General features: G+C 62.6%; 4 protein-coding genes across 4 annotated transcripts; all 4 read right to left on the bottom strand.

The window, feature by feature from the left end:
- Positions 1-576: 576 nt before the first annotated feature.
- LMJF_09_0620 (conserved hypothetical protein) lies at positions 577-2,535 on the bottom strand (the record flags this gene model as incomplete). The annotated part of the gene is made up of 1 exon (XM_001681184.1): positions 577-2,535. The coding sequence occupies one exon, from the start codon at positions 2,533-2,535 to the stop codon at positions 577-579; it is 1,959 nt and encodes a 652-aa protein (XP_001681236.1).
- Positions 2,536-3,878: 1,343 nt separating this feature from the next.
- On the bottom strand, positions 3,879-6,392 carry LMJF_09_0610 (conserved hypothetical protein; the record flags this gene model as incomplete). Its single annotated transcript, XM_001681183.1, has 1 exon — positions 3,879-6,392. One exon carries the CDS (start codon positions 6,390-6,392, stop codon positions 3,879-3,881), a length of 2,514 nt encoding a protein of 837 aa, XP_001681235.1.
- A 1,189-nt stretch (positions 6,393-7,581) lies between these two features.
- Positions 7,582-8,589, bottom strand: LMJF_09_0600 (putative serine peptidase family S51, peptidase E; the record flags this gene model as incomplete). Its single annotated transcript, XM_001681182.1, has 1 exon — positions 7,582-8,589. One exon carries the CDS (start codon positions 8,587-8,589, stop codon positions 7,582-7,584), a length of 1,008 nt encoding a protein of 335 aa, XP_001681234.1.
- Positions 8,590-9,522: 933 nt separating this feature from the next.
- On the bottom strand, positions 9,523-12,513 carry LMJF_09_0590 (putative ATP-dependent DNA helicase; the record flags this gene model as incomplete). The annotated part of the gene is made up of 1 exon (XM_001681181.1): positions 9,523-12,513. One exon carries the CDS (start codon positions 12,511-12,513, stop codon positions 9,523-9,525), a length of 2,991 nt encoding a protein of 996 aa, XP_001681233.1.
- Positions 12,514-12,775: the final 262 nt, after the last annotated feature.

The raw sequence follows: 12,775 nt of genomic DNA, 5'->3' as shown, positions 1-12,775 counted from the left end.
GGGAATGGTACTCTCTCTCTCTCACACACACGCACACAGAGGGAGAGAGAGACGGAGATGGACATCGATTCGCGCGCGTGCGTCCATCTGTGCATTCAGGGCACCCACATGAAATGGCGAGCCAAGATGGGGTATGGGGGGGGTGTATACATACATATATATATATATATATGTACACCTCCCTACATATACTCATGTAGGGAGGTATATACATGGTTGGGCTGCGGACGAGGAAACACCGGAGTCAACAGTGCGGTAGGGTGCAGTTCGGCAGCTTTAACAAAACAAAACAAACAAAAAGAGACAACATGGAGACAGTGCGTGCTTTTGCCTTTTTCCTCTTGTTGTGCTTTGTTTTGTGTTGCTTCCTTCCTCACGCCTTTGCGTGGGCATTTTCGGTGCTGAGCAGGAGGGAGCGGGTGTGTGTGTATGTGTGTGTGTGTGTGTGTGGGAGGAGGGGGGGGAAGGAGGGAGCGGGGGACAGCTGTCAAGCAGCGGCGATGGGCACACATGTACGAACTGGTGTCTGTCTGCGTGTCTGTGCGTGAATTCGCGCAATGGCTTCGAAGGTGGAGGTCATCGCAACTCTCGTCCGTCCATGCACTCGAGCAGCCACCCAATCCGCTTTCGATGCAGCTCGCCTTCACGCAGCATGTTGGCGTGCGCCACGGCGGTGGCGGCGGCAGCACCCTGCGGTACGATAAAAGAAGTGGGCTGGAAGGTGTTGCGCAGGTCTTGCAGCTGCGCCACAGACGCGATGACGTTACCAAGCCCATTCGCGAAGAACCAATCCCGCACCGCCGAGTCGAACTTGGAGGCGCTGCCGAAGTCGGTGGAGTACGGTATCTGCTGCCCATCCCGGCCAAGCGGGTTGTCGTGCACCGCGTTCTCTAGCATGCGCTGCAGGAGTGGGTCAGGGTTCGGCTCGACAGCACCGCCGCGACCGCCGGGGTTGCTGGTCCCCTGTGCCTTGCTCGCGGCTGCCACATACCGACGCAGGGGCGTCACCTGCTGCAGGAGCACGCTAATCGTGTTGAGCACCGCGGCACGGATCGGGGTGGGCATAAATGGACAGTACGCCAGGTTCAGCATGGCCGTCACGCCGCCGGTCTGCACGAAACGCCGTAGGCTCGACGGGTTGTAGTGACAGGCGGCCTCCACAGCGTCCACGAGCGCTACGACGACGCGGACAAGCGACGGGTCGACAGAAACCTGCGAGCGACCCGACTCTCGCAACGCCGCTGTGAAGGCTGCTGCTGTGGTCGCGGACGAGGTGCCGGGCGTGCGCGCACCACTCACACTGCCGTGATTCGTGCTAAGGCCTCTTTTCCCACGCTGGCACGTTTGCTCTTCGCCTTCCTGCTCCTCCCGCTCCCGCCGCTGAGATGTGAAGAGCGCGTCGATGTGGCTGCGCATGCACTGAAACACCTCCGTCGCGTAGTACAGCAGGCACCCCTCAGCGCAGCAACGTCGCTGGTGGTAGAGTATCAGGCACGTGCCCTGGATGTAGCGGAGGGCCAGCTCCTGCTCTTCGTAGGTGACCGCTGTCGCCGCTCGCAGTAGTTTGTTCTCTGGTGGTGGTGCCTCTTGAGATGCCGTGCCGCTCGTTGCCCCCACAGCACTTCTCGACGTTGTCGGAAGCGTAGTCCACTGCAGCGCCACGTCACTCGGCAGCTGGACGCTGATGGGGGCGCCCGTGCTCATGGCATTGCGCACCTCCAGCCGAGGTACGAGGATTGTGTTGAAAATTGAGCTCGTGTAGTCCACCCCTTCCAGCGCGTGCTGCACAACGTCCCAGGAGGGGCTGCGCAACGCGTTTGCGCAGCGGGCAGCTGCCGCCTCGTTGTCGTGACGCTGCGGCAACTCAGAGGAGGGAGGGCGCTGGTGGTGGGGGTAGTGCCCATGGGCGACGGCTGGCGACGACCCGCCCAACACCTCGACGCGCACCGCGTCGTAGGGCGGGAGCATCAAGTTGGATCGCCCCCTGGGTGTGGCTGCAGCTGCGCTGTCGGTGTGACGCGCATCGGACTTGGTCTGCTGCTGCTGTTGTTCTTGCTGTCGCTCAGCCGACTCGATGGAGGCCTGCGTCGTCCATTGCAAGAGTTGGGCCGTCGCCTCTTTCAACCCCTCCACCCGCACCGTGTGCAGTTTTGACGACATCTTCTGCACGCTCCACCGCAGCCGCGCCGCAACTTCGCGCTCGGTTGCCTCACGGAAAGCGAGCTGCAGAAAAGGGGTGGTGTAGAACGTGTCCACAGCGGCGGAGACGGCGATCGCATCACTACCTGTGCGTAGGCTATTTGGGATGGGGCGCGGCTTGGCGCGGCTGTACTGCGCCCTGCGCCGGAGCGCTGTTGGCGTGTTCTCGATCGCAACAAGGCCACCGTCCGGTTGCTGTGCCTGCTGCTGCTGCGCAAGCTTGTCGACTCTGTCGCTGTCGTCGCGCTTCTTATCATCGGGAGACATTGGGGTGACATGAGAAACGGTGCCGCCGCCGCCGCCGCCAGGGGAGGCACGGTGCTTGGACCTCCGCATAGGGGAGCGGGTACTTGCGGCGACGCCCGAGCCGACGGCGGTGTCGCGGTTGATGAGGTAGTGGTGATGCCGGTGCGAGAACTGCGCACGGGATGCAAAGTAGTACGGATCATTTATGTTGCGGCGGCGCAGCAGTACCGAGGGCGAGACGAACGTTCCACTCGTGGTGGTGATCGGCGACCGGGTCGTTGAGGATGCGGCGTTCGCGGCTGCCGCTCCTGACACCACCACCGACGCACTCGAAGGTGAGCCGTCCAGCCCGATCGGCACGCGTGAGAAGGAAGGCTGTTGCATTTGAGGGTGTGGGGGGGGGAGGGAGCGGGGGTCGTTGTGTGTAGAGTCGCGCCAGCCGGCCGTGCTGATCGGGTACCAAGTGTAGCTTGTTCACTTGCGTACTTCTTGTACACACATGTGTTGTCGCCAGCACAGAGATTAGAAGAGGTAGGGGGTGAGGGACGAGGGGTGAGGAATGTCGAGCGAGACGTCGACGGTGCTCCAGGAAAGACAGTGCACAGAAGGCTGCCTGTGCAGGGGGGTAGGTGGGTGGGGGTGATGGTGGTGGCCGTGCGCGCTGACCGCCGCGACGGACGCATGCCGGGTATGGTTTCGCCTTCTCGCAACGCGTCCACTCCACTACGCACAGGCCCAGCAGCTGTGCAAGCATACTCAACCACAGCCGCATCCGCCTCTGCGGCACCGCGGCGATGCCAAGGAGCAGGGCTGACGAATACTGTTTGCCGCCGCTCAGCCCACTGCAACGCCGCGGCACGCAGCGCAGGGTAGGCCCTGGTTTACCCCGAACATCACCGCAGCGCATTAGAGCAGCAGAAACGCAGTAGGTGGGGATGCGCATCCTGGTTGAGTAGTCGACACGATTTGTAGTGGGCTGCGACAAAACACGATCCTCATGGCCGCAGGTTTCTTCGGCAGAGCGCCATCCCAGACACGCCTGCCCGCCAGCACTAAGCGCCCGCTGCGAGCACCAGAAGGCAGGCTGCAGAGGCGCGTGGCTTCCCCCAGAACGAGTGGGAACGGGACCCTGAGATACCACGCGCGCTGAGGTGGCCCGGCATCATCAGGAAAGAGATTCAACACAACAAAGGCGCGACGCCGACGCAGCCGTGAGAAAGATGGTGTAGGGCGGCGGGGCGGGGGCCGTCCGGCTCGAAGAGCCTCCTCCCTGAGCATGATGGTACATGGTCGAACAAAAGAATACAAACTCAGTTACTGGAGAGGCGCAGATGCACGTGTTGGAATGCTTGTGCGGCGGTGTCGATCAAGACACGCAAGCGCCCAATATAAGGTGAACATGCCGCGGGGTCAGCTGTCCGTTCTCAGACATGCTACACTTTCTCAACTTCCCTCATCCGCTCCGTCGCCACCTTCCAAGCCCAGCCCGTACACGCACTCGGCGTGCCGACCACCACCTCCTGCGAGCACTTACCATTATTTGCCCAGTGGAGAATGCTGTCCTTGGTGTCGCACAGATATGTGACATGAGCTTGCACGGTCTGTGCACGGCGCCACGGCGCATCCTCGTCACGTCCGGCGCCACCTGTGCGGTGCTGCGACGACGTTAGCGGAGGATCATGTTCGCAGCGGATGTCGCCTGTGTACACGTCCACCGCGAAGACCGACGGCATGTTGGTGTGGTAAGGAGTGTACACATGCGAGACCTTCGCCGTCTCACCTGCCGAGGCCGCCTTGAGTTTGTCTTTGGCGGTCTTCTTCGCCTCCATCGCGTCGGAGACGCTCAGCATGTGCGGTGCCTCGGGGTGCCGCGTGGGCCACTGCAGGCGGCCACCACCGCGGAACAGCGTCGAGGCTGGTCTCACGCACGCGCGGCGGGCCAGGTGAACATCCCCCGCCGGATCCGCGATCACCATAACCCGTCCATCACGATGGCTTTGATAAGGTTGCCAGGAGCCTGTCGTGATCACCGGGGCTCGCTGGAACGGGCTTGTGGTGCGATTGAACACACCCGGCGTGTAGGCGGAGATGTTGTTGTTCGGCAGGAGGCCGAGCCGCTGCGCTACGAGCGGTGCCTCGTGGTTACCAAAGCGCTGCGCGACGAAGGTCTGCCGCATCACCTCCAGTCCGTAATCGCTTACGGAGATGTTGTCGACGTGGAGAGGCGGCGCTGGCTGTTGGGCCGCGTAGGCCGCAGCGTTCCTCCTCTCCACCTCTGTGGGTGTGATAATCCGCTCTCTCCGCTGCTGCGCCGTCGCTTCGTCCAAGGTGGTCGGGGCTCTGGAGTCCACGAGATGGCTGGCTTCCAGTTGCATGATACGCCGCATCAGCGGATAGTACTCGTAGTGGTCTCCGTAGGCGCGATGCAGGGTGGTGAGGGAGATGTGCTGAATCTCCGAGTTGAGAGCGTTGCTCATGTGCACGAGGCGTGCGTGGTGTTGCAGCTGTTGCACCGATACACCAGCTGCGAGTGGATCGTTGGTGCGAGCCTCGCCCATGCGGTAGCGCACGTACTCCTCTAGCGACTCCAGCTCACGGGTAACGTTCGAGAGCTGCAGCTGCAACTTTGTGCGGTTGCTGACAAGGTGACGGCCCAGTCGGTCCCAACCTTTCTGCACGCGACGGCGCTGGATGCGGTGGCCGTCTGCATATATGCGCTCGAGCACGGCCGCGGCCGCCTGCTTCTCTTGCTGCACTTCGAGTGAGGTGTAGAGGGAGTAGTACCCCTTGTCCACCAGCATCGCGCGGGCAGAGGTGTGGTACGGGTACAGCTTGTCTTCATACAGGGAGGGCGTGGCGGTTTTGTACTGCGCCGCACTCGCTCTGCGTTGTTTCCACTGCATTATCATCGCCGCGCGCGTCGCTTCCAGTGCGCGGTCGTTCGCCCCCACCACGTTAGGATCTTCACGGAGGCGGTGCGGCGAAGCGCCGCCGTATGGGGTGCCCTGAAGCACAGCTTCATCCTCTGCTGCACAGCAGTCCACAATGCCGTCACCGACGAGTGACGGCGCGAGCAGCTGGCGTACCGTACCACAGGCGCACACAAATGGAAGCACTGGACCGTTGGAAATGTAGAGACGATCCCCAACGTCGCCGAGCTTCCGCGGCTGCAGCGGGTAGCCGCGTGCCTCGGCGTCCTCCTGCGCAATCACGTCGTCGGCTTCCCACAGGCGCAGCGGCTGGTTCGAGACGAGGTACGACTTCCAGCGTGTACCGACTGCGGGGGTGAGAGGGCCAGACATGGAGCAGGCGTTCGTCAGCAACTCGTCTGTGCCGTCCAGGCAGTCGCAGTAGTCGTCGTTCACGCGGCTGAGCGGAATACGCTGCGAGACCACGTTAGCTGGTTGCACGACTAAGTGCCACTGCACCTCTTGCGGCGTGAGAACCACCCGCAGCGTTGGGAGCAGGCTGCCACCCTCACGATTCGGATCCGCCGAACCGTCACGAAGTGGCTCCGCGCCACGGCCTGCCTGGCATGCCGCGAGCACTTCTCGCCGCTCTTCCGAGTGCAGATCGACAACGCGCGTGCCGCAGCTGAACAGAGGCGGTGCCGTCGACTTGCGGTGCGGCTGTAGAAAGGTCTCACTATATGCCTCAAGGGTGTAGCAGTGGAGGCGCGTTGACGACGATGACGGTGCTGCAGGGGTCGGATTTTGCGCAGCGGTGAGCGACCTTGCGTCCGACGCGGTGCCTTGTGGCGCTGGTGGCGGGCCGCTTCTGGACCCCGTCAGCGGCGGTGGGGCAGGACCACGGGGTTGACTGGGGGGTGCACCGAAGCTGCCACCTACGACTGCGCCGTCCTCGTCACCGGCTCTGCTCGCCGTCACGGTGCTGATAAGGAAGTTCGACATCCACACAGGGAACCACTCGCGCCCCTTGCCGGCCATCTCCAGGCGGAGAAAGGTCCTCTGCACATCGGGCCCGTCCACGATGTACAGTTGCACCAGCAGGAAGCTTATCAGAATCGAGAGGAAGAAGGCACCGGTGAGACTGAAGCCGAAGAGAACGACGCAGGACGGACTCGATGCGACTGCAGGGTGGGAGGAAGGGCCGGCCGCTGCGCTTGTATCGGTTTTCACTGGCGCTGGCGCCCTTGAAGCTGCTGCCACCGCGTTGCTGCTGTCTGCAGCTGACGAATCATCGGCCTTTGCTCGCCGCTGGCGCAGCGTCGGCGCCGCCGCGGAGAGACGGGCGGAGGCGTCAGTCTCTGCCTCGGCGTGCACTTGCGTCTCCTCAGAAGAGGTCGAGGAGTGTTTGCCCCGCATGGCCGTCGCATACAGCAGCATTTATACGGCGCGTGCCTGTACGTGTCTGCTGGTGTGTGTGTCAGTAGCGGGAAAGACAAATCAAAAGAGGGGAGTGCAGCTTGCCCACGGTGGATATGCGGCTGTCGTCTTCTCTGCAGGACCCCGATGCCGCGTGGGCAGGCAGGCACGGCGATCCAACGAAGATGTTCGGAAAGTGTGTGTGTCAGCAAAAGGAGGTGGTCGAGAGAGAGAGAGAGAGCCGTGACGTGAAGTTCCAAGCACAGATCGTGCCACATGCTCGACAGCGCATCAGCGTGCCCATCTTTCTTTCTTTTGTTCTTTGCGTCGATACACCCAAGATCCCGGTATTGTCTTCCTCTGCCGCCCTGCCGTGTTGTGGCTGCTGTGCGGGTATCTGTCGGGGGGGGGGGTTCGAGCTTATACACGCGTGCACACACACACAGACACCCAAAGACAAAACAAAGCAAGCGACAGCGGTGCCTCTGTGGCCTTCCTCGCGTCTCTCTTTCGCTCCCTCTCTGCGCCTTCGCATGTATGTCTGTGTGGGAGAGGAGAGAGAGAGAGAGAGCGAGAAGCAGGGAGGGAGGTGGCGGTGTGCGGGATGTAGATGTACGTGCGTATGTATGTATATGTGTGGGAGAGGTCTGATATATAGATATATATATTCTGGCTTGCATTGCCTGATGTGCTTCTCTCTCTTTCTCTGAGCGGTCGCTCCCGTCCCTCTGGTTCGCTCGAACAACCAGTCACCAAGGCGGCGGCAAAAGGCTGAGACAGTGCCGCCGGGACCGGCGTGCACCCACGCAGCTCAACGCTGCATCAGAGACCCGGACGACGACGTCGGGTTTTCCATGGCGTGGAAACGCTCAAACGGATCCAGCACCGCTGGCCCCGCCGGCTCTCGCAGGAGATCCGACAGTTGCCCCGTCGTGGGCACGCGGCGCTGCTGGATAGCACCGTCTACCACATCCAGGACAAAGATGCCGGGTACCGTTGCAGTGGGCGAGGCATTGCCTGGGGTCGCGACACGGGTCTTGCCAGGCAGCGCGGCACTCTCGTACGTGCCGTCGCCCTTCAGGATGAGCAGCGCCCAGTTATCCACGCCGATGCCCCGCTCGGTCGGGTGCCGCTTCAGCATTTTGGTGAAGTCCTCCTCACGTCGTACGCCGTTGCCTTGAGTTACATCAAAGTGGGGGCACAGCATCCCCGGCAGAATGTTGAGGCCACGCACGCGGATGTAGGACCAGGAGGTGCTGAGATCCGCGAGTTCTGCCTCGGTCTTGGAGATCTGATCTTGCGGGATCAGGCCCATCTTCAGCGCCGCCCTCTTCAACGACGGCTGCAGGTACGTTGCGGGGTCTGCGGAGTCGCTGTGGCCAGAGGTGAACCAGCAGATCGCACCGGCACTGCCGCCCGCCAGAACGACCTGGCGCGCCGCAGCGTCCTTGAGCAGCTGCGCGAGCCCCGTCTCTTCCCACCGCCGCACCGCGTAGAGTGTGTTGCCGCCCGAGACGAGTACGATATCGGCCGCGGTTTGAATAAAATGCACATCGCTGTCGTTGACCGCCTTCACGGCAGGGTCAGCAACTTGGATCGGTCGAACCGTCCAGCCGCGTTGCAGTAGCAGGGATGTCTGCTCCGTCTGGCTCTCTGCGAGGTCGTAGGTGGCGGTACCAACGTAGGCGACACTCACCACCCCGGTCTTGGGTGTCGCCACGAGTGAGAGGAGGTGGTCGATCGTGACAGGCTCACTGAAGGCGTCGTGGCCGGAGCCAGCCAAGCAGGCGCGAACGGAATTCAAGTGCGGTGCGCTCATGTCTCCTTCCTTGTGCGGTTCTCAAGTTGTCCAGCGAGCAGGGGTGTGCACGTCAGAGTTGGTAACGTGGGAGGGAGGGGGCACTTTCTGTACGTGCTTGTGTTTAACAACACACGAATACACACATATACATACACACAGAGAGAGAGAGAGGCAACGATGGTGCCGCTACCGTCACTGTGTGCCAATTGCCTGCTGTGCGCCAGCTCTACGCCGATTGTATGCCTTTGTGCGTGTGTGCGTGGGTGCGCGCGTGGTGGTGCGAGATCGGTGAAGGGGATGGATGTCGTCGCGTTAACTTCTTTGCACACAGAGAGACAGCCCACGGGAACGCCGAGATGTAAAAGATGACGGCTGTAACGAATAATACGAGTGCACCCTCGTGCTCTCTTGCTGGGTGGTGCGAGTGGCCCTACAGAGGAGCAGGGGGGGGGAGAGGTTTAGGGGAGAGTGCGCACTGGCGATGAAGTCGCGAGAGGGTGTTTTTCTGCGGAGGTGGTGACGAGGTGAAGAGGCCACACACAGATACAGAGAGAGAGAGAGAGAGGGACACGCTGGGAGCGGCACATTGTCAGCCGAAAAAGTGATGGCGGCGGCAAGGATGATGGACGACGACCAGCTCGAGCACCTCGTCAGGACTACTTCGCATTGCTTGCACCATAGATGGCGAGTGAGAAACAAAACAAAGCCAACGCCCACCGAACGCCTAAAGTGTATCCAGTAGCTTCCGCAACAGACGGAGAAGGGGTGAGAGGGGGTGTGGGGCCTGCAGCGAGACGGCCGGAGGGGGCTGAACGTGTGCACCGCCGTCCACTCGCTCTTCTCCTCCTGAACAATGTTATTGTTTTGCTCATTGGATCCCTCTCGCCACAGTCCGGTCTCCACGCGTTACCCCTCCCCTTTTCCCTCCTTCCGCCCGGCCCTTGGCGAATATTAAAGGTACCCTTGCTCCGTCAGATACGCTGTCTTGAGGTCGGCGTAGTTGACCCGCTCCAGCGTGTCGCCGAGGGCGGCCAGGTACGGCGTCGGCTCCAGCGTTCCGCTTTGTGAGTGCTGCGCGGGCAGGTCGACCACGCTTGCCGCGGTTACCGCCTGGCCGCTGCCAGGCCTGCCCTCGCGCGCTGCTGCGGTGAAGCATACCAGGTGCTTCATGGCTCGACTCATGCCCACGTAAAAGACGCGCTTTTCTTCGTCGCGTGGCCGCACCGGGTACTCGCCGACCCAGCACCCGGGCAGCAGCACCGCCGGCCACTCCATGCCCTTCGCGCGGTGCACAGTGCCGACCGTGACCTCTCCGATCCAGTGTGGCGAGGTACTGGTAGGGAGGCGACCGCCGTTACCAGCCGTGTCCGCCCCCGCGGCTGCTCCGGCAGCGTCGTCCGCGTTCCCGATCTCCCGCATGGGGCCGTAGTCGTCCGAGGACACGAGCGACACAAACTCGTCCAGCACGCGATGCAGCACCACGGCGGGTGGGCGCAGAGCCTGCATGACCGTCATAGTGGTGGTGGTGCTCCCGGCACTGAAGTTGCTGACCGAGTCGTCGGCAGCGGTTGCCTTGGAAAACAGCCGCGATCGACTGTTGCTGTGGTTGCCGCTTGCCTGGGACGGGCGAGACCGCGACGACGCCTCCTCCCCTCTACCCTCACCACCGCCGCCTTCCTTATCTAGCTCATGCGTCACCTCACGCTCCAGCGCCTCCTGCACGGAGTGGTACGTGTGCAGCACCAACTCGGACAGGTTCATGCGCTGCTCCTGCCACACCGCCGCCTCCTCCTCGGGGGGCAAAACGTCCTCATCGCCTGCGCCGTCACTGCCGGATGCGGCACCTGATCGCCGGCTGCCATGGTGCCACCGATCCCACCTACTGTCGCCTCCACCGGCGCTGCTGCAGGAGGCGGGGGCGGAGGAGGAGGTATAGCGCTGCTGCTGTTGATTGTGCTGCGAGGCGCATCGCTCCATGAGAAGGGCGCCAACGCGAGGCTGGTACGCCGAAGCGCTGCTTCGCCCGGACGCCTCGTCAACACAGCGGTCACTACCCCAGCCCTCGGCAGAGTTACGCGCTCGCTTCGTCCCCCTCGTGGTTGCTGAGGGGGTGACCGTGCGAGCGGCTACCGCGGCCATGCTTTCACCCTCGTATCCACCTTCGCGCAGGACGTATCGAAGGACTTGCTCGACGTCGCAAGACGGCTGCGCAAGCAGCTCCTTGGCATGCACCACGATGCGCACCACGCTGCGGATGTTCTTCTGGTTCTTCTTGGATACCTCCAGCTTGGGGAAGAGCGCATGGGAAAAGTTGTGGTACACGAGCTCCTGTAAAACGGCAAAGAAGGAGTGCGACTCGGGGTGGACTCCAGGCGTGGTGGCGGTGGGGCAACCACCGCCGATGACCGAGGTACGCGCAGCGCCGGGCTGCAAGCCCTCACTTCGCGACCCCTGTGCGCCTCCGTTATCTGCGCCAACCTCGCTGCTGTTATCCACGTGGATGGTGTGGCGCCACGACCGTATCCGTGCTGCTTCCGTCGCGCGCCGTGCCTGACAGACCGAATCAAGCGACAGGAGAAATTTCTTGGCCGCCCCGGGCGATAGTCGATGCAGCGGGGCGGTATTCAGGACTGTGCGCACGTTTGCGTCACCTTCCGGGCCATGCGGCGACACACACAGTCGCAGAAACGCAAGCAGCGAGCGCATGCTTGCGAGATGGTCAACCGACATCCCCCTCAGCTGCCGCACTGGAATGCGCTGCGACTGCAGAACATCGCAGTAGAGTTGCACCCGCCGACGGGAGCGACAGAGAATGGCGATGTCACCGTAGCCAAGATGGGCATCGCGACGGCGTAGCACGTGCTCGATCACCAGTGGCACCGCCTGCAGCTCATCATCCTCGCTGGCGCACTGCACGAGCGTCACGGCGCGCTCCTCGCGATGGTGGTGTGCCATCTGCGTTGCCTTCACCACGCGATTGGCCGCTTCGACAATGGGCCCGTCGCTGCGGTAGTTCACCGCCAGCGTCAGCATTGCTGTCTGAGGAAAACGCTTCTTCCACACCCCGAAGACGTTCGGCATGGCGCCGCGCCAGGTGTAGATGCACTGGTTCGGGTCTCCCACGCAGGTCACGTGACACGCGTCGCCAGCCAGCAGCGCCAGCAGCTCCACCTGAATCTCATTGAAGTCCTGGAACTCGTCGACGACGAAGTGTGTGTACTCGGCACGCAGCGCGGTGCACACATCGGATGGGACCATCCCTCCCTGTTGCTGCTGTTGCGGGGGTTGGTGTTCGCCCTGTGAGGGCTGCTGCTCGTCCAGCCCCCCGCCACAACCTTGCGAGGCTGTCAGTGCGGTAGCGGGGACGGGTCGGATCAGGTCGTAAAACATCTGCTGCAAGTCTCCAAAGTCCACGGCGTTGTGCTCCTCATGCAGAGCCTTTTGGTAGTAGGGGAAGAGGTATGCATCCTGCAGGGCAGGGTCCAACTGAGGAATCGGCGGCATCCTCATCGTCTTCACCCGATTCACGTAGTCGACCAGGTCCGTCACGGCCTCGCTGCTCTTTTCACGTTGCGCGTACGTGTCGACAACACGGCGGGCAAGTTGGTGCTGCTGCCGCGCATCGAGGACGTGCGTGTCGGCCTGGAGGGCACCAAAGCGACGCAAGCACTCGAGCCCGAAGGCGTGAAAAGTCTTGAGCTTCAAGGCGTGCGCCTCGCGGGTGAGCGTGGGGGGAAGGGTAGACCGCACTCGCCCCCGCAGCGTCTCCGCTGCTTGACGCGTGAAGCAGATGCCGAGGATGGAGTGTCCCGGCACACCGCTCTGGAGGAGGTAGGCGATGCGTGCCGCCATCGTCTGGGTTTTTCCACTGCCGGCGCCGGCCTGCAGTATCAGCGCGGCGTCCGCCGGGTACGTGGCAGCGCGTATTTGCGACTCGTCCATCCGTGACAGCGCGGCGCAGCAGGCAAGGGGGGTCGCCGACGACAGGGATGACGACGATGATGGCAGGAGCGGTAGCGGGGGCAGCGAGGCGGGAGGGTGGGGTAATGGAACGCAGTAGCCTTCGTTCTCGAGATTCGTGGCGGATTGTCGCACGACACCGGCTTCCTGCGCTACCGATACACCCGGCACTCTCGCTGACACCGCGACCGTGAAAGCAGCAGAGGTGGACTCAGCTAGCTTAGCGGGGGCCACCGCCGTGACC

The sequence above is a fragment of the Leishmania major genome, chromosome 9, assembly GCF_000002725.2.
Source record: "Leishmania major strain Friedlin complete genome, chromosome 9".
Classification (NCBI taxonomy): Eukaryota; Euglenozoa; class Kinetoplastea; order Trypanosomatida; family Trypanosomatidae; genus Leishmania; species Leishmania major.
Note: the sequence above shows the minus strand (reverse complement) of the source record. Positions and strands in the feature narration are given on the sequence as shown.